Source organism: Penicillium roqueforti (genome assembly GCF_015533775.1).
Source record: "Penicillium roqueforti strain LCP96 04111 chromosome Unknown scaffold_21, whole genome shotgun sequence".
Taxonomy (NCBI): Eukaryota; Fungi; Ascomycota; class Eurotiomycetes; order Eurotiales; family Aspergillaceae; genus Penicillium; species Penicillium roqueforti.
The window spans coordinates 180,837-198,545 of NW_024067585.1; the positions used below are offsets into that span (position 1 = coordinate 180,837).

General features: G+C 48.9%; 5 protein-coding genes across 5 annotated transcripts; 3 read left to right on the top strand and 2 right to left on the bottom strand.

The window, feature by feature from the left end:
• Window positions 1-41: 41 nt before the first annotated feature.
• On the bottom strand, window positions 42-1,994 carry LCP9604111_7147 (uncharacterized protein; the record flags this gene model as incomplete). Its single annotated transcript, XM_039075147.1, has 8 exons — window positions 42-378; window positions 437-661; window positions 714-942; window positions 991-1,058; window positions 1,112-1,374; window positions 1,424-1,504; window positions 1,560-1,661; window positions 1,716-1,994. The coding sequence occupies 8 exons, from the start codon at window positions 1,992-1,994 to the stop codon at window positions 42-44; spliced, it is 1,584 nt and encodes a 527-aa protein (XP_038926845.1).
• Window positions 1,995-2,784: 790 nt separating this feature from the next.
• Window positions 2,785-4,086, top strand: LCP9604111_7148 (M20 family metallopeptidase; the record flags this gene model as incomplete). The annotated part of the gene is made up of 1 exon (XM_039075148.1): window positions 2,785-4,086. One exon carries the CDS (start codon window positions 2,785-2,787, stop codon window positions 4,084-4,086), a length of 1,302 nt encoding a protein of 433 aa, XP_038926846.1.
• Window positions 4,087-4,779: 693 nt separating this feature from the next.
• On the bottom strand, window positions 4,780-6,531 carry LCP9604111_7149 (uncharacterized protein; the record flags this gene model as incomplete). The annotated part of the gene is made up of 2 exons (XM_039075149.1): window positions 4,780-6,196; window positions 6,266-6,531. 2 exons carry the CDS (start codon window positions 6,529-6,531, stop codon window positions 4,780-4,782), a joined length of 1,683 nt encoding a protein of 560 aa, XP_038926847.1.
• An 866-nt stretch (window positions 6,532-7,397) lies between these two features.
• Window positions 7,398-9,937, top strand: LCP9604111_7150 (5-methyltetrahydropteroyltriglutamate--homocysteine S-methyltransferase; the record flags this gene model as incomplete). Its single annotated transcript, XM_039075151.1, has 5 exons — window positions 7,398-7,408; window positions 7,468-7,789; window positions 7,845-9,724; window positions 9,788-9,836; window positions 9,893-9,937. 5 exons carry the CDS (start codon window positions 7,398-7,400, stop codon window positions 9,935-9,937), a joined length of 2,307 nt encoding a protein of 768 aa, XP_038926848.1.
• A 5,135-nt stretch (window positions 9,938-15,072) lies between these two features.
• On the top strand, window positions 15,073-15,822 carry LCP9604111_7151 (uncharacterized protein; the record flags this gene model as incomplete). Its single annotated transcript, XM_039075152.1, has 1 exon — window positions 15,073-15,822. One exon carries the CDS (start codon window positions 15,073-15,075, stop codon window positions 15,820-15,822), a length of 750 nt encoding a protein of 249 aa, XP_038926849.1.
• Window positions 15,823-17,709: the final 1,887 nt, after the last annotated feature.

Sequence of the window (17,709 nt, forward strand, 5' to 3'; positions counted from 1 at the left end):
AACAAACCGTCAGGTTCAAGTCCCACTAACAAAGATCATATTTACTTCTCTTTCTTCTCCCCTGCATGAATATCAACATCATCCAAGACAGCCTGGTTCTCTTTCGCTGCCGCAAGTCGAATCCTCTTTAGCTTCCTCGTATCAACATCCACCCGCCAAGTAAAAGCCCAAGTAATAAGGTTCATAATGATCGCCATGCCAACGAATCCCATCGCAATCCCAAAGGAGGTCGCATATCGTGGTGCGAACCGAGAATTAAACAGCTGAGAGCCCACAGCCCCTCCAATCTGGCCGTAGCTATTCGCAAATGCGATTGCAAAAGCAGATCCCGTTGCGCCCTCGGTGGTCTGGACTCGCCAGGGCCACATCATTGTATACCTGGTTTGTCTTAGCATGAAGTATTGATATAATATAGAATGTTACCAGTCGGACTCACCATGCAGTCGAGAAGCCTCCTGCTATTATCGTCGCGGCATATACACCACCGTTGTTTGGGAAGGCATATAGCACGCCATAACACGCCAGAATGACAATCATGAATCCAAGCGGGATAGCTGGCTGAGGAATACGCCCGGTATCTGCGAAGATACCGAATACGATTGTCAATATTACTGCGAAGACCGCAGATGGGATGTTTAGTAGCTGGGTTTCACCCATAGAGCTTTGACATTTGTTAGCAAATACCCCGAGCGCTTAAAGCTGGGGCAACTCACGTAAATCCAAGATTGGCAATGACGGTGGGTTGGTAGAATGTGAGTCCCGTCGTCCCAATAGTAAAGAAGGCCCAACAGAAGAGGAAAAGCCAGATTCGCTTGTTCTTCAACGTCGTGATAAGTTCGCGCAGGTTAAAGTTAGACTCCGCCGCTCGAGGGGAATTGCTCGGTAGGCGGGCTTGTGTGAAGGCTTTTTCTTTTTCAGATAACCAGGATGCAGTTGAAGGGACTGTGGAGTGGTTAGTTATGCCTGGCACTGAAGGTTAGGATGACCTACAATCGGGTAGGAAGAAATAAGTAAATATTCCCAGTAAGACTGTGAAGATCCCTTCAGTCAAAATAAGCCTTAGAGGTATTATTAGCACACGATTGACATGTTTGGAGGGATATTGAAATACCATTTCCATCCAGATAGACCACCCGCAACTACACCATTGAAAGCAAATGCAAGGACACCACTGATCACAGTGCTGAAGTTCCCTAGAAGAGTGACAAGAACTATCCTTGGAGCAACCTCATCGGGTCTATACCAATAGCATAACTGCAAGAGCATTCCTGGCCACAGGCCAGCCTCGAATAGTCCGAGAAAGAACCGGACTGCATATAGACCCTGTCTGTTTGACACAGCGGCATGACAGCAGAGAACGATACCCCAAGATATCTGTAATTGTCAGTGCCAAACCAATCAGAGGTGTAATAATTCAACGTACCATAATCCTAGCTTGCCAAATCGAAGGTCTCACACCTTTTAGCAAAAGGTTGGACGGGGCTTCTGCAATGATGTAAGGGACCTCCAGGGTATTAGTACAACTTCAGGAATGACGCTTTTGATTCGAGATCTCTCACATAATACATAGTCGTGACCAGATTATACTGGTCTGAGGTCATTTTCAATTCAGTCAGGATGTTATGTGGTGTGCCTTTATCCATAATCCGGGCGTATGAGACCTAAAACATTCTGGTCAGTGATCTCCCACCACCGTACTCCGTAGATGATCTTACGTTGGTAAAATCCACACTTTTCAACATATACATAACGGCCAACAGTGGAATCAGATGCCAATCAATGCGTCGTAAAAGCTTCTTTTCTTCCGCGCTACTGAGCGTCGCACGCGCTCGCATCAGGGTGGCATCATAGCCGGGAATGAGCTCTTCTTCAAAAGACTCTGGAGTGTGTTCTCCATCGCGGTTGACATAGTGTATATTTCCTTTCGCCGGTATCGGTATTTCGTCCGCGGAGACATCCCCAATTTGGCCCTTCTCTGCTATCTCAGAAGACATAGTGATCACCAATCAGTGTCTTTTGTAGTTGGCGCACGGAGGCAAGGTACTGCTGGAGCAATTGCAACGATCCAGAAAGGGTATCCAGACCATTAAATGGACTCTATTAGTATCATATTTGCTCTACTCCGCAATCTCGAGCACCAAAAGTTGGTTATCTCCTGCGTGAATTGCGCAAGATGAGCAAAGACCACTCGGCATGGCGTGCAAGGATTAGTTACCTAGCGTCTTATACTAGTTAAGCTGTGGAATCTTTGCCGATAGCATAGATATAATCCCTGCCGTGCGCTAAGGACCCCTCAGATTGGAAAGCCGGATGTGAGCTATAGTCCATTGTTAGTCTAGACAGTTGAAACAATCTGTGAAGATGATCTCCCAGGAGCCAACACCTAGAGTTGTTCCCTAGTATGTAGCGCACTTTCGTCAATCAACCTTGACTTTTGTCTTCCTGATATCAATGTCATAGATTTGATTTATATAGCACCTATTAGAATACAAACAAATAATGCTTTGAGATCGACAGAGCACGCGATAATAAGTCATGCTTGGCAAATTCATGGCTTTAAACTAGTAAAGTGAATTTGCCGAGCAAAGATAATGCATCTCGCTACATTCAGTAAAAAAGTACGAAGTAACGAAAAGAAGCAAATACTTCAGGGCTACGAGTATACGCCATTGCGGGGAGAGAATTCCTAATCGGCCCCTCTCACAGCACTTCATCTTTTCCTGAGAGTCAATCACATTCCTCTCCAGTCCCTAATCTTTATCAGACTTCAATGGGCCGAGAAACATGAAGAATTACCTGTACTTTTACGCCGCATCTCTAGCAAGAGTAGCGTTGGCATCGGAATCCCAACAACCCTTGATTGGAGAAGTGATCGACAAGAACCTGCAATCTCCAACTGTGAATTTAAAAAGAATTATCGACGAATCTCCTCTCTTATCATTCCACAGAGACATTGTGCAAATCCCATCAATCAGCGAAGATGAGAAAAGCGTTGGGAATTTCCTCTTGGACTTCCTCCGCTCCCACAACCTGACCGTCGAGAAACAAATTATCCCTCCGGGGAGTGCCACTGAGCAAGAAAGATTTAATCTTTACGCCTACACCGGGAGAGACAGGTTCCCCGAGCTGCTGCTGACCAGCCACATCGATACCGTCCCACCCTTCATTCCTTACTCTCTGCATCCACCAGCCTCAGACAAATCAGGGGATCTGACATTCAATCGATCAGACCTGATCATCGCTGGGCGCGGCACGGTGGATGCCAAAGCTAGCGTCGCAGCCATACTATTCGCTGCACTGGAAACACTAGATGCCAACCCGGATGCCTCAATCGGGCTGTTATTCGACGTCGGCGAGGAGAAAAGCGGCGTTGGAATGAAACATTTCTCAAACTCCGGTCTCAACCCAGCACCGCCTAAATTCCACACAGTCATATTCGGAGAGCCGACAGAGCTCAAGCTGGTCGCGGGCCATAAAGGCACTCTCGGGCTCAAGGTCGTCGCTGAAGGAAAAGCCGCGCATTCAGGGTACCCGTGGCTCGGGAAAAGCGCGGTCTCCTCGATTCTTCCTGTTTTGTCTTACCTCGATACCCTGCAAGATGTCCTGCCTGAGAAAGGTGGACTTCTTCGTAGTGAGAAGTTTGGTCAGTCGACCTTGAACATTGGGGTCGTGCGCGCTGGTTTGGCCGGTAATGTCGTTCCGGCATATGCCGAGGCAACAATTTCTGTCCGTCTTGCCGCTGGAAATCCGGATGACACGCGAGAGATTGTGCGGAAGGCGGTCGAATATGTGACTGGTGGTGATGGGAGCGTCTATCTTGACTTTGGGGACGTCGAGAACGGCGCTCCGCCCCAATATCTTGATTTTGACGTCGATGGGTTTGATGTGATTACTGTGAACTACGGGACTGATATTCCTTCCTTGAAGATCGATACTCAAGGAGGTCCAAAAGTGAAGCGGTATCTCTACGGACCGGGTAGTATTCATGTTGCCCATGGCGATGACGAGGCAATAACCGTGGGAGAGCTTGAAGAAGCGGTGCAAGGATACAAAAAGTTGATCTCGGCTGCGCTGGTTGCCCACTAGATATAGGCCTTTTTTGGCTTGAGAGATAGATGAATGCAGCATGCTACAGCTATGATACTCTACGCTCTCATATCTACGAGTCTACAAGCGGTTTGCTGGTGGGATCGCAAGACATCGAACCCGCAATCGAGGAAGCCCGGTAGCCACGAGGACGGCCATCGACTGGACTGTAACACTCGAGCTCCCTGCAACTGAGGCCCATGCAGTGGGGCCCAATCCCCGCTGGTGCTGGCAGGACATAGAAGTGAGTGATGAAAGCAAGTTCGTCACAAACACCACTTCACATATGCCTCGGGCGCAACGAGAATTCAGCCCAGCCCAACATGGGAATGGCCGGGTACCGAGCCCATCAGTAGCAAACCGCGGATCTACACCCGAGACGGGCAGTCAGCAGCATCTGCCTTGAGATAAAATCTTCAAGGCACGACACCAAAGAGGGAAAAAAGAGGGATGAAGCATGCATGTCCTTTCGCTGGTATTGTCCAGATCAAGTTTTAACGGTAATATCTCAGATCGAGGCTCGCGCTTTTGGAAGACCAAAAACGCAAGACCTCGAACACCCGTCATGCGTGCTATAGAAAACACACTTACCAAAAGCATCCTTATAGAGATGCCAGGTCACCACCTTTTTTGTTCCCATCCTGTAGTCCCGATGACTATTAGCAAAAGGGAAGCTGCCGTAGAACTCCTAATTCAAACGCCCGTCGTATCGGCCGAGATATTCGTCTTCTCCTCACGTCCAATGGAGTGCTCTGTCTCGGTATCTGTGTCAACAACTTTGATATGCCCAAACCAATTATCATTGGACTTGCGCCACCACTCGGCGATCGCGATGATAGTGACACCGCCCATAATCACAATCGCGTAGTTGAACAAGGTCGAATCCTGGTCAATTGCTTTGTCCGAGTAAGCCGGGGCGCAGAGAACAGCGAAAGCAAATCCGTTCCACATGAATGTGACAACAGCAGCGATAATGCTAAACCAACCCAAATCCCAAAAGCCTGGACGGAACGATTTACGCGTGATAAACGCTCGGCCCATTCCAACCAATCCGTATGCTGCTAGGGAACCCGCGGCTGAAGTGGAGACCAAGCTGGAGAAGGCCACTTGCGACGGGAGCTGGGTGCATAGCAGAAGCGCGGCAATAACTGAAATGAAGATCACAGAGTTGTGAGGCTGCTTTGACTTCGACACACGCGATAGCACGTCGCTGAATGGGAAGACACCATCGCGTGCCACGGCGAATACAAGTCGCGATACAGCAACCAAAGAAATCGAAGTATTGAGAATTGCTCCGATCATCGCGACAATGGTCATCACAACGTGCGCATGGGGACCGAGCGCCATCGCGTACATGTTGATGAACGGCTGAGGTGCGGTAGTGTCATAGAATGTGTCAATCGGAGGCATGCAGAAGAGAAACAAGATGATGATCGGGAAGCCGCACAGCGCAGACGCAACGGTTGCCCAGAAGATACCCTTCGCGGCGGCTTTCTTAGCGGACACGGTCTCTTCGGCGACATGACCCGAAGCATCCTGTCCCACGAGACAACTGGCGACCAAGTACCAGGACAAAACCCAGTTCAACCCAGGACTGGTATCCCCGCCATTGTATGTAGACGTAAACACGTATTCGGCTGACTGGAAGCCGTACGTCTTAGAGACGCCAATGGGAAGCCAGATGAAGTTGAGCAGCATATCGATGATAATGATCGTCACACCCGTTCTGAACACCCACGAGTACATGCGCGGGGGCAAGAAATTTAGCGAGGTAGCCATGGCCAGGAAAATAAGCGAGATAGCCCATGCCACGGCACGCGCTCGGACATCGGCCGTGTCGTATGGGAAGCTCGTCTTCGGATTGAACACGACAACCTCGGAAATCAGGTAATTGGCGACACCGAACGAATCACTCGCGAGGAAGGCAGTCCACGCAACCAATGTCCATGCGGCAACGAGGAAGGAGATGAAGCGGCCGACTTGACCGCCTCCCCAGGATCGAAAAGCCCAGTAGTAAATTGACCCCGCGGCTGGATAGCTTGAACAAGCTTCAGCGAGACAGGCGGCCGTGACGACGGACAGAATACTACCGGAGACCCAGGAGCTCCACCTAAGGAAGTTGTTAGTGATGTGATCAATGCGAAAAAGCGCGGGGAACAGCGCGGAAAGTAGAACATACATGGCAGCCGGCCCGCCTCCACTGAGGGCGATATAGAAAAGCACACGAATTCCTCCAACGCAATTCAAGGCTGAGAAGGAGCAGGCGAAATTGTCGAACGAGCCCCAGCCTCGAGCCAAGACAGAGCGATAGCCAAGCTTTAGGAGGTCGCGATCATCTTCATTGGTCACGGAAACTCCATCGGAGTTCTGGGCTTGATGTTCACTGTTCTGGACATCTTGCGGGGAGTTGGGTACATCGAGGGCAACAATGTCAGGGAAGGTCATGATGGCTGCTCTTGTTTTTTTGTCTTTTGAGAGGCTTGGCACTTGACAATCGCTTTCTTTTTTTTCCCAAAGAAAAAAGTTCTAATTCAAGTAACTTTTCCGATCCCTATATCACGTGGGCCGATCAATGGACCCCGACACCGGGGTTTGTTCAAGGGTCTTCTGAGCCATTATTGATTTGAAGATGGAATATTAAAGCATCATGAGGAATTGACTAGAAATGCTACTTCATAGGTAGTGAAGCTGCCAATTGATAGTATGTTGTTAACTATCAGCTTGGCTGTTGTCCGGGTGAAGGGGCGGGGTCAATTATTGACAGCGTGTCACGCATAGTGGTTGTACCGTACTCCCTATAAGTATACTTTGGTTGACCGCTCATTAATCCATACAATAAATAGCATACATACAAGACCCTTGCTGAAAAAGAAAGGAAAGCACTTCATTGGCAATTATTAATAGTCGTAAACAACTTGCAGCCCTAGAGAGGTCTTATCGTTTCAATGGCGTGATCATCCATAGGCGGACCGATCACGGAGATCATCAGGTATTGATACCATGCGAGGACTGAAAATAACAGTAAATTACACAATATCCCACACGATCCGGTCAGAAACCCTGGATCCCAGGTACACAGAAGTACTGTACCATGTATCATACCGTATTGATGCCCCTCCAACTTTCAGGTGGATCAATCCCCCATTGGGATTAGCGTTTATTTCCTCCCCCTCCATATTTCTTTCACCATTTCTCAGACATTTTTCCTTCTCTTCCCTCACTCTCTCTCTCAAAGGCATCGGATTTGTGAAAATTCTATCCTTGAGACCTTTTTCTTCTTTTCCCCTTTTTTTTTATACACATCCGTCAGAATGGTTCAATCGTATGTTGGCTCGACTCCTTGTGAACAGTGGCCGACACAGTTGCTGACTATCTGAATAGATCTGTTCTGGGTTTCCCCCGCATGGGAAGACTCCGTGACCTCAAGAAGGCCACCGAGGCTTACTGGTCTGACAAGATCTCCCGCGATGAGCTCCTCGCTGAGGGCAAGCGTCTTCGTCTGGAGCACTGGAAGATCCAGAAGGATGCCGGTGTCGATATTATTCCCAGCAACGACTTCGCCTTCTACGATCAGGTCCTCGACCACCACCAGCTCTTCGGAACCATCCCCGAGCGTTACACCAAATACAACCTCAACCCTCTCGATGAGTACTTCGCCATGGGCCGTGGTCTCCAGAAGGAGGGCATTGATGTCCCCAGTCTGGTATGTGCAAATCATTGCATCTGGTGTCTGAATTCAATGCTGACTTAATCAACAGGAAATGGTCAAGTGGTTCGACTCTAACTACCACTACGTGAAGCCCACTCTCCAGGACAACCAGGAGTTCAAGCTCGCTGCCGAGCCTAAGCCCATTGCTGAGTTCCTTGAGGCCAAGGCCGCCGGCATCATCACTCGCCCCGTCCTCCTCGGTCCCGTCTCCTTCTTGACTCTGGGCAAGGCCGACCGTGGCCAGAGCGTTGACCCCATCACTCTGATTGACAAGCTCGTTCCTCTCTACGTTGATCTTCTGGCCCAGCTCAAGGCTGCTGGTGTCGAGGATGTCCAGATTGATGAGCCCGTCCTGGTCTTCGACCTTGCCGAGAAGTCCAAGGCTGCCTTCAAGCCCGTCTACGAGAAGCTCGGTGCCCTCGGTGCCCAGGCTCCCCGTATCACCCTCGCCACCTACTTCGGTGACATCGTCCACAACATTGATGTCCTCTCCAACCTCCAGAGCCTCCACTCTATTCACATCGACTTGGTCCGCAACCCCGAGCAGCTCGACGCCGTCGTCGCCGCTCTCGGTCCTAAGCAGGTCCTCTCCGCCGGTGTTGTCGATGGCCGTAACATCTGGAAGACCAACTTCAAGGCCGCCATTGAGAAGGTCGAGAACGCTATTCAGAAGCTCGGCAAGGACCGTGTCATTGTTGCCACCTCCAGCTCCCTCCTTCACGTCCCCCACACTCTCGCCAGCGAGAAGAACCTTGATGCCGAGATCCGCGACTGGTTCTCCTTCGCTGTTGAGAAGGCCACCGAGGTTGTCGTCATCGCCAAGGCTGTCACCGACGGCCCTGCCGCTGTCCGTGAGCAGCTCGAGGCCAACGCCAAGTCTGTTCAGGCTCGCGCTTCTTCTGCCCGCACCAACGACCCCGCTGTCAAGGCCCGCCAGGCCGCTGTCACCCCTGAGATGCACAACCGCAAGTCTGCCTTCCCCGAGCGTTACGCCGAGCAGACCAAGACCCTCAAGCTCCCTCTTTTCCCCACCACCACCATTGGTTCCTTCCCTCAGACCAAGGAGATCCGCATTCAGCGTAACAAGTTCACCAAGGGTGAGATCACTCCTGAGGAGTACGAGAAGTTCATCGAGAAGGAGATCCAGCTGGTCGTCAAGGTCCAGGAGGAGCTCGATCTCGATGTCTTCGTCCACGGTGAACCCGAGCGTAACGACATGGTGCAGTACTTCGGTGAGCGCCTCACTGGTTACGTTTTCACCACCCACGCCTGGGTTCAGTCTTACGGCTCCCGCTGCGTGCGTCCTCCTATCATCGTCGGTGATATCTCCCGCCCGGCCCCTATGACCGTCAAGGAGTCGAAGTACGCCGCTTCCATCTCCCCCAAGCCCATGAAGGGTATGCTCACTGGTCCCATCACTTGTTTGCGTTGGTCTTTCCCCCGTGACGATGTCCACCAGTCCGTCCAGGCTCAGCAGCTCGCTCTCGCTCTCCGCGACGAGGTTGTTGACCTTGAGGCCGCTGGCATCGCTGTGATCCAGGTCGACGAGCCCGCTCTCCGTGAGGGTCTTCCCCTCCGCTCCGGTGACGCCCGTGTTGCCTACCTTAAGTGGGCTGTTGACTCCTTCAAGCTGTCCACTGCTGGTGTCTCCGATGGCACTCAGATCCACTCTCACTTCTGCTACTCCGAGTTCCAGGACTTCTTCCACGCCATTGCCGCTCTCGATGCCGATGTCCTGTCCATTGAGAACAGCAAGTCTGATGCTAAGCTCCTCAAGGTCTTCATCGACGAGGCCTACCCTCGTCACATTGGCCCCGGTGTTTACGACATCCACTCTCCTCGTATCCCCACCGAGCAGGAGATCAAGGACCGCATCGAGGAGATGCTGGTCTACCTCACTCCTGAACAGCTTTGGCTCAACCCTGATTGGTTTGTGATCCTGGCGCGATATCTAATTTTCTTTTTCTTCATGCTAATATCCTTTTTTTACAGTGGTCTCAAGACTCGTGCCTGGCCCGAGACCAAGGCGGCTCTCACTGCGGTAAGAAATGGCAATAGTCTTGAAAACAATGTTCAAATGCTGATAAACACAAACAGATGGTCAACGCTGCCAAGTACTTCCGCCAGAAGTACGCGAAATAAATTATTTCAATTTGCCATTAATTTAATGAGGAGGCGACAATCAACCTGTCGCCTCAGTACTGGGGAGTTTTCTTTATTGATGAGTTACGACGATGATACCAAAAGTTCAACATATGGGTTTCAACGGGTTTTCTAGAGGATACCAAAAGCGGGCCTGGAGTTTCAACATTACTGACTATTTTAAACTGGCGCTAGCCAACATTACAGCCTACTTTCGTTGTGGTGTTCGGTTGGTGCTAGTTTTACCATTTCAACATTGTGTGGTTTTCCACATACAGCAAGCTCTACAACCTTGCTTGATCAAGTTCGCCTCGTGGGATTTGATCTACTGCCTCTATCATAGTATAGAATCAGTTGTCAATATTACAATTAACAATACTCTGTGTTTCTTGTAGTTCTGTGTAGCCTCAGTAGGTTTAGTTGATAGCACCTCTGCCGTGGAAATCCGGTGCATAAAGCCGTTGATTTGATTTCTGCAACCCATGTTCGCCGCTCCTCGTTATACCTGGGACGTTTAACTTGACTAGCATTGCACGCTAACACTATATGATAAAATACCCATAGGATAATTTTCCATTGTCCTTGGTATAATTTTCCTTCGATCGGTAGCGGTTGCACAGTCATTCTAATCTTGACTACAGCTGCTCGTCAACCATATCAGCACGGAAGAAAGAGCAGATAATGTAAGATCTGTCCCATCAACTCAAGTATACTGCTTTGCTATTCGCATTAGATTGCCAGACTCGGCCTCAACCAAGAAATCCGCCAGTCCAATGCGGGAGTTAGTACGGAGAATATCCTGTATCCATAAACAAAAGACGAGCAGATTGTGAACACAGCGCTGATGGTATATAGAGAGGACGATATGAGGTGTTCGTGGCCGTCGCTAAATATGACGGGGGGAATGTCAAACCTCAACTTATCCTTTTTAACCATGCACCAAATTGGTGGAATATAAACACTGGATGAATACTCTCAGCGCTGTATTCATGATTTCTTGTCTTTTGTTGGAGGATCTAGAATGGTTGCCAACCCAGGTATCCTGCTTCACTATCAGTATCAGATTGCATGGCCCATGTGCCCCCGGACGTTGAATAGTACAACAACAAGTATCAGATTATTAGAAGAATCGGTTCCAGGTCATGGATAAACCCACTAGTCCAATGCGAAATTTGGTAAAGCTTCTATATCCTCCAACAAAGGACGAGAAGGTAGCAAATCCAGCGCTGGTAGCATATATCGAGGACGACATGACGTGCTCGTGGCCGTCGCTCAATACGATGAGGGGTATATCAAACCTCAACAACTACGAACCCTTCGATTGACGACGATGATGGGTCCTTTTTGACCATATACCAATTCAGTGCGTGGAATACACTACATAAACATCGAGGTATACTCTCGGCGCCGTATTAGCGATCTGCCATCCTTTGTTGGAGGATCTAGAATGCTTGCTAGCCCAAGTATCCTGCTTGAATATTAGCATCGGATTGCCAGAAGAATTGGCCCCAGATGGGTAAGCCCACAAGTCCAATGTCATAGTTAACATTTATATCCGCCCACAAAAGACGAACAGATTGTAAATACAGCACCGAGAGGATATATCTCGAGACCGACGTGAGGTGTTTGTGGCCATCGCTGAATATGACGAGGAGTATGTCAAACCTCCACAGCCACGAACCCTTCCAGTGACGACGGTGATGGGTCCTTGACCATGCACCAAGTTGGTGCGTGGAATAAACAGAGAAGCACTCTCAGCGATGTATTCAATATCTGCCCGTCTTTAGTGGCGGGTATAAATGTTTACCAACTCTTGTAGCTCGTTGTCCTCGTATTCAAGACTCTTTGTCTGAGTCTGACTCAATCGACAGTGCGGGGTAGGGGTAGGGTTTTGGTGAGCGTTGACATTGTGATCAGAGAATAAATGAAGTATCGGATAAAATAGGAAGTGACTAAGGCACAGAGAACTGGCACTGAGAAGGATAGTTCAAATGGCTCCAAGATGAGGAGACGGCGCCTATTTATACGCAAAACCGTTGAGTAGTAGCGATCAACCACCTCGTATCTCACCTGTTGAAGGTACATACGGGCGGCCAATGATTGGTTCTTAGCGACTGACCATTTTTAGGATGCATGTGGCTTTCTGACGTTCCAATGCTAAATCTCCTTCTTACTAAAGCATTTCTACACGGGCCTCTTAGCCAAGAAACACGTAAAATGTGATTCAGCTTCGAAAATCTCCTGTGACCAAAGAGCGAGCTCAATTAGGCGCTTTGTGGTCAACAAGTCTCACCGGAGAAGCTACTTATATCGCGCAATTCTACGCCATATACAAGGGTAAAGCGCTTCCACCATTTGCACCCAATCGAAAGGCCACGATTGGAACATTCTAATGTGCTTACACGGTCGGATGGTCACATAGTTATGCAACTCGGATCACATTCTCGATTGGATTGCTACCGCAAAGCACAGCGACAAGTGAAACATCGAACGCAGGAGGCCCAAGATAGAGAGCTCTGGAGTGGGTCTAACAGTTGAGCTCGCCATAAATTATAATGCCCAGGTGGGGTATCTCGTTCATAGCACGGGATAGTCCGTAGTATGGCCAGTGGAATGCCAGGGATTGGAGGCCAAGAACAGGGCCAAGAACACTATACAGGATCAAGTCTATTGGTGGAAACCCTAGAAATCAAGACTGGTGGCTTTGGGGCATTTGAGACATGCGGCTCGTTGCCCAGCGATGCCAAGATTCTATTATTGTAGGGCTCGGGTCCTGTGATTACTAGGACCGTACTGACGCGGGCTTAAAAAAATTGTCTGCCTCTAGTGGTAACGATATGGTCGGAATTCAAAGGTTGTTGTTCCTAAGCTTCGTCCTGTAAGATTACTTGATCCGACTCTTTTTCGACTCTTCCACTACTGTTATACAACTTGGAGAGACTTCGCTGTCGCTGTCCACCAAGAGTTAATTGAGCTTTCAACTCGCTGGGCGGAACTGGGGCTAGAGGGCTCATGTCTATATTCTCCTACAGAAGTGGAATTGAAGCAGCATGCTCGAGACTATGAAGATTTTGAGGCTGTTCAGGCACTCAAGTCATGGCTAAGAGACAACCTTGATACAAATTCTGACAGGTGGATCCCGAATGATGCATGGGACGCTGCGAGGGTTGCTCATCGCGCAGCGTATAATGAATGGATACAGACTGCCAAAGAAGCTGAGTCCTGTAGCGAAGACATGACAGTAGCAAAGGCGGACAAGATGTGGCCATTTGATGCTAGATAGAAACCAGGGATAGGTAATCAAAAAGTCAGCTAATCACTGTCTCAAGTGTCTAGTCTAAACCCAGTCCAGCCGTTACGTTAGCTTTTCGGCGTGATGTTTGTTTCTGCCTGGCTAGGCAGTTTTAAAGCAAATCTCACCAGTTCCTAGGAGTAAGCATGAATAAGTGTGGTTGATTGACTGGGCATATTCTGGTGCATACCCTCCTGTCTTTGCAAGTGCGGCATTGTCAATCCAGCCTTTTTCACTGATTTCAACGAAGCAGAGTTATCCCTTATTCCACGTTTCCCTGAGGAAGAAATGCAACTTGATTCTATTGCATATGGGTTAACCACCGCAGCATTGGCATAAGGGAGGCTGAGATGGAAGCGGACTGCACTCGTCGCGACGGGAATAGCTGGTTGGAGGAAATTCAGTTGGACAACAATAACATCTAAAATTTCCCCAATAGAACTCGTCTTATGCGCTCGCTTCTTCTTGCACATGCTCTTCGCACGATCTATAGATTCTGCTTGTATCCAAAAAGGCAGGGAAAGGAGTGTTTGCATCACTCGTAGGAGAACTGACCTTCAACATGTATGAAGAACGCAGGGAAGGCGAAAAACCTATCCTCGATGATTCACCTTCCTTCTGATAACTAGCAATGAGCATTTGATCTCCGAGCCGAAACCTCAAAAAGCTCGTGGGGTCGCAGTTTCAAACTGCCAACTAAGCGTGTCCAATCAGCCCTCTGGACAACCACAAGTTCTCCGCTATGCTTGTGTTCGAGGGCCCACTCCAGAAGTCCAAGAATACTTTGCTTCATTTGGGTGGGGGTACGGCGTTGAAGGGCTTTGCGATTTTAAAAATGACTTCGAGTTGCCGTACCTCCCTGGTGAGGCGGATGTGTTCATGACAAGTCGCACAGAGCTCCACGACAGCACAATCCACTGGTCACCATTTCCCTGCGAAAGCTAGAACATTACCAAGGGATTCTTTACTTGACTTCGCACCAGGTATCCAATCTGATGATACCCCTGTCCCGCAGTGGATTCGAAGGGCTTATCTCCTTTGCTTTTAGGCTGCCAGCACTCTCTGTTCTAAGCGATCCAAGTTGAAGCGGATGCGACCCTCACTGGTCAGGGCCACCAGCCGACCCAGCGAATCGACTCTACCCCAAGCACATCGTCCCTTGGCTTGACTTCCCCAGCCACAGGAACGAGTCTGGGGGAAATTCGACCGCACCGCTGCCTTTACCTCGCGCCCACTATTCCATTTTGATACCCCCGAACTGTAAGTTCGATAATTCTTGCCACCTGTCCCGGATATTTGATCAACGTGTTGTCAGAAACTCGGTATAGGCCTCGTGGGGAGATCGGTCTGGATAGCTCTCCTTCAGAAGCTCGTGCAACTCCACCTAGTCCGAGAGACCCAGATCGCTTATCTACGCGGAGTCAAGGGCATTCGATTCGCAGTAGGTAAAGTTAGACAGCTCGGATAGACAAAATTTTGTTTGATCTCGAGATTGCTCAAGAAGCAAGTGGGTAACCGCGGACAATGTTGGAAAAGAGCTTCTCGAGTGAACCACTCGGTCGCCAAGAAATTTGATGCAACGAAAGTCTTCACCCCGTTAGTTCCACAAATTCTGGTCAGAACAGAGGCATACCGAGAAGGTTATATCTCCTATTCCCAAGATTCAGGCAATATTATGATACGATGGTGAGGGACGACTAAAACATGTATCATGCTTGTTCTGTTCAATATACATGAACACGTGAACTGGTGTCAACTCTGACTTTATCTGACCCCACTTCGTCAATGATCTTCTTGAATATTCACACATCCTATCGAAATTTGCTGGACCACGATCGGAGAGATGCCAGTGAGCTTCCTTAGCCTTCCCGCTGAACTCCGCAACGAGATATACATATATCTCCTAGTACGCACAGAGCCTATTGACCCTGGGCATGGAGATCATGAGCTGGTACCCAATCTTCTCTCCACAAACTCGGCAATCTTACACGAGGCTACGTCGCTACTCTATGGCCATAACCGCTTTGACCTTACCCTCTCGACTTGGAATTCCGAACTTACATCCCAATTTTTTGATACTATTGGCTTTGTCAACTCGTCTCACCTTCGGTGTATCCGCATCGACTTTCCTGGACTTCGTGATCTTGAAGAGGACATCAGCCTGGAAGAAGACAGCCTTCATATCCTGGAAAAGATACAGTCACACTGTACCAATCTAAAAACGCTCATAGTAGCATCAGAAAGCACCAGTATAATGGAAAACCGGCTAGATTCTTTGGACAGCCCTACAATTTGTGCCAAGGCATTAGCACTGGTTGCTGCTCGCTTCAAAACAATCTCATCTCTCCAGGAAATCATTGTCGAGGTTTATGAGGAACGTCCAAGCTCAGATATCAGAAGGAAAATGGAGAGTCATGGATGGATACTTAATGTGGTGGAGCCAGTTGAAGAAGAGGAGTGGAACAACGACAGAACTTGGGATGATGTTGAAGATGACGAGTCTCTTTATGATGATTACGATGATGATGATTACGATGATGATGACTACGATATTGACAATGATAGTGACTTTTGGAGAAGGGCGGCAGATTAAGAAATCCGAAGGTGGGCAGCCATTTCGAGAGGTTGCTACGACCCGCTCCAAAAATATATGAAGCCATGTCTTGAGCTATCCAGCACCATAGCAGATCGCACTTCGTGACTGCAATTTTCTTGATTGCCCAAATATTTAACAATCAAGAATAAGGATGGATTTCAAACCACAGTACAATAAAGCTGCCAGTCTAACTAACAAATACGTGTAATTCCGATCAAGGAACCAGACGCCGTTACCAACGCCAGCGCAATTCACCCTAAACAACTTCAAGAATCAATATTCCCCTTTGTTTACTTGGAAGCGGTCTCCCCGGGATTTGATGACTCACCTGCCCTCCCATTAGCAACGAGCTTTGACGTCAGAAGAGCCGAAGCAACTTGAGAGGCTCGCGGGTCGCAATTATGAACCGCTAAATAACCGTGTCCCAAGATATGTGACGCAAATTTCTGTCGCCTTCGTGAAACGGGCTAAGCGTTTATTCGGCGGGTGCCCCGGGACTCTGGCGACTAGTAACTGATCGAGATCTCGAGGTAGTTTGAAGCGCGTACACTACTTGAGAATGTCGCATATGAATCAAGAGAGCAGGCCAAGCCCTTGAATATACCGAAATAAAGGGACTCCCATCCTCGTCATTCGACAGGGGAGCTTACCGCAACACTTCTATATACATAATTCAAGACGATTGCTTTCTAGTCCTACGAGGAGACCTAGGGAGTAGGCCACTTGTCTCCTGTGGAGTCACAGCCACAGCTGTAGGATATGTAACCCTTCTATTCCGACCTTGCCTGGGACTTCCAGTCCCTCGGTCCTTGAGCCTGGTACTATAGCGAACCTGGAGAGAACCCTTCGTCCTCCCTGGAAAATGTTTCACGATCCGACTACACGGGAGACCTCGTTTTTCCTTCAGTTCAATCAACAGTTCGTCCTCATCGGGCAGGAAACGAGTCGCCCGCGCTGGTTGCTTTTTGCTGCAAGGTTAAGCTGGGTTTCAATACCAGAACAGTTTGGCGACTCTGCGGAGGGACCATTGCCGTTCTTCGGACTGTGAAACCCAGTGAGGTTCGACTGTAGCCAAACGAGCTTTGTGAAACAGGGCACAGGAGAATAATGAGTATTGGAAGTCGACTCTATAGAGGAAGTGCCAAAGGGAAGAAGACACTATCTGAGAATAAGACCTAGTACTCGGCAATATGTTTGACTGATATTTGACAAAGACTAATAATTCTTGCAACTCAAACCGGGGAATAGCGGTCCACCGTTTGCCTGCGGCGAGGTGTACCGTATCGCTGTCTTGACACATCTTCTTCGGTGCCTTTACTCTTGCCACCCGCGGCTTAAACTGCCTCGCCAGGTACGCCTCTGTATAAAGAATGGCTGCTCGCATAGGAAATCTGTCCAGAATGATAAGAAGTTGCAGCCTTGCGGCCCTTAAGGCGTATACAATAGCGTACCTGGAGGGAGCCTTCCGAACTTCTAGGAAAATACTTTGCAATTCGCTTCTATAGCAATCTCCGCTCTTCCTTCGATTCAATCAAAAGCTGGTCGTCCTTAGATGATTCCGGTTAGCCCAGTCTCTTTCCCAGAGTAGGATCCTTTCTAGCGGGGTTGCTTATAATTCTAGCTGCTAATTTTATTTTCATAATGTGATATAGCTTTACCTAATCTCTGCGAGTAGGAATGCTCTGCCTACTCTTCAAAGGTAACTAAATAGATGATCCTCAACAAAAGTATCTCCCGTGTAAGGAAACCACGGATAGGAATCGTTTCGATATCGTGCAAACTTATTAGGGAAGTCCGATCCGCGACTACTAGGGATGCTGACAGGCTCTCCGCATCACAACGCTATAGCCCGTCTTCGTCGTCATGAGCTACAGCCCTGTCTTT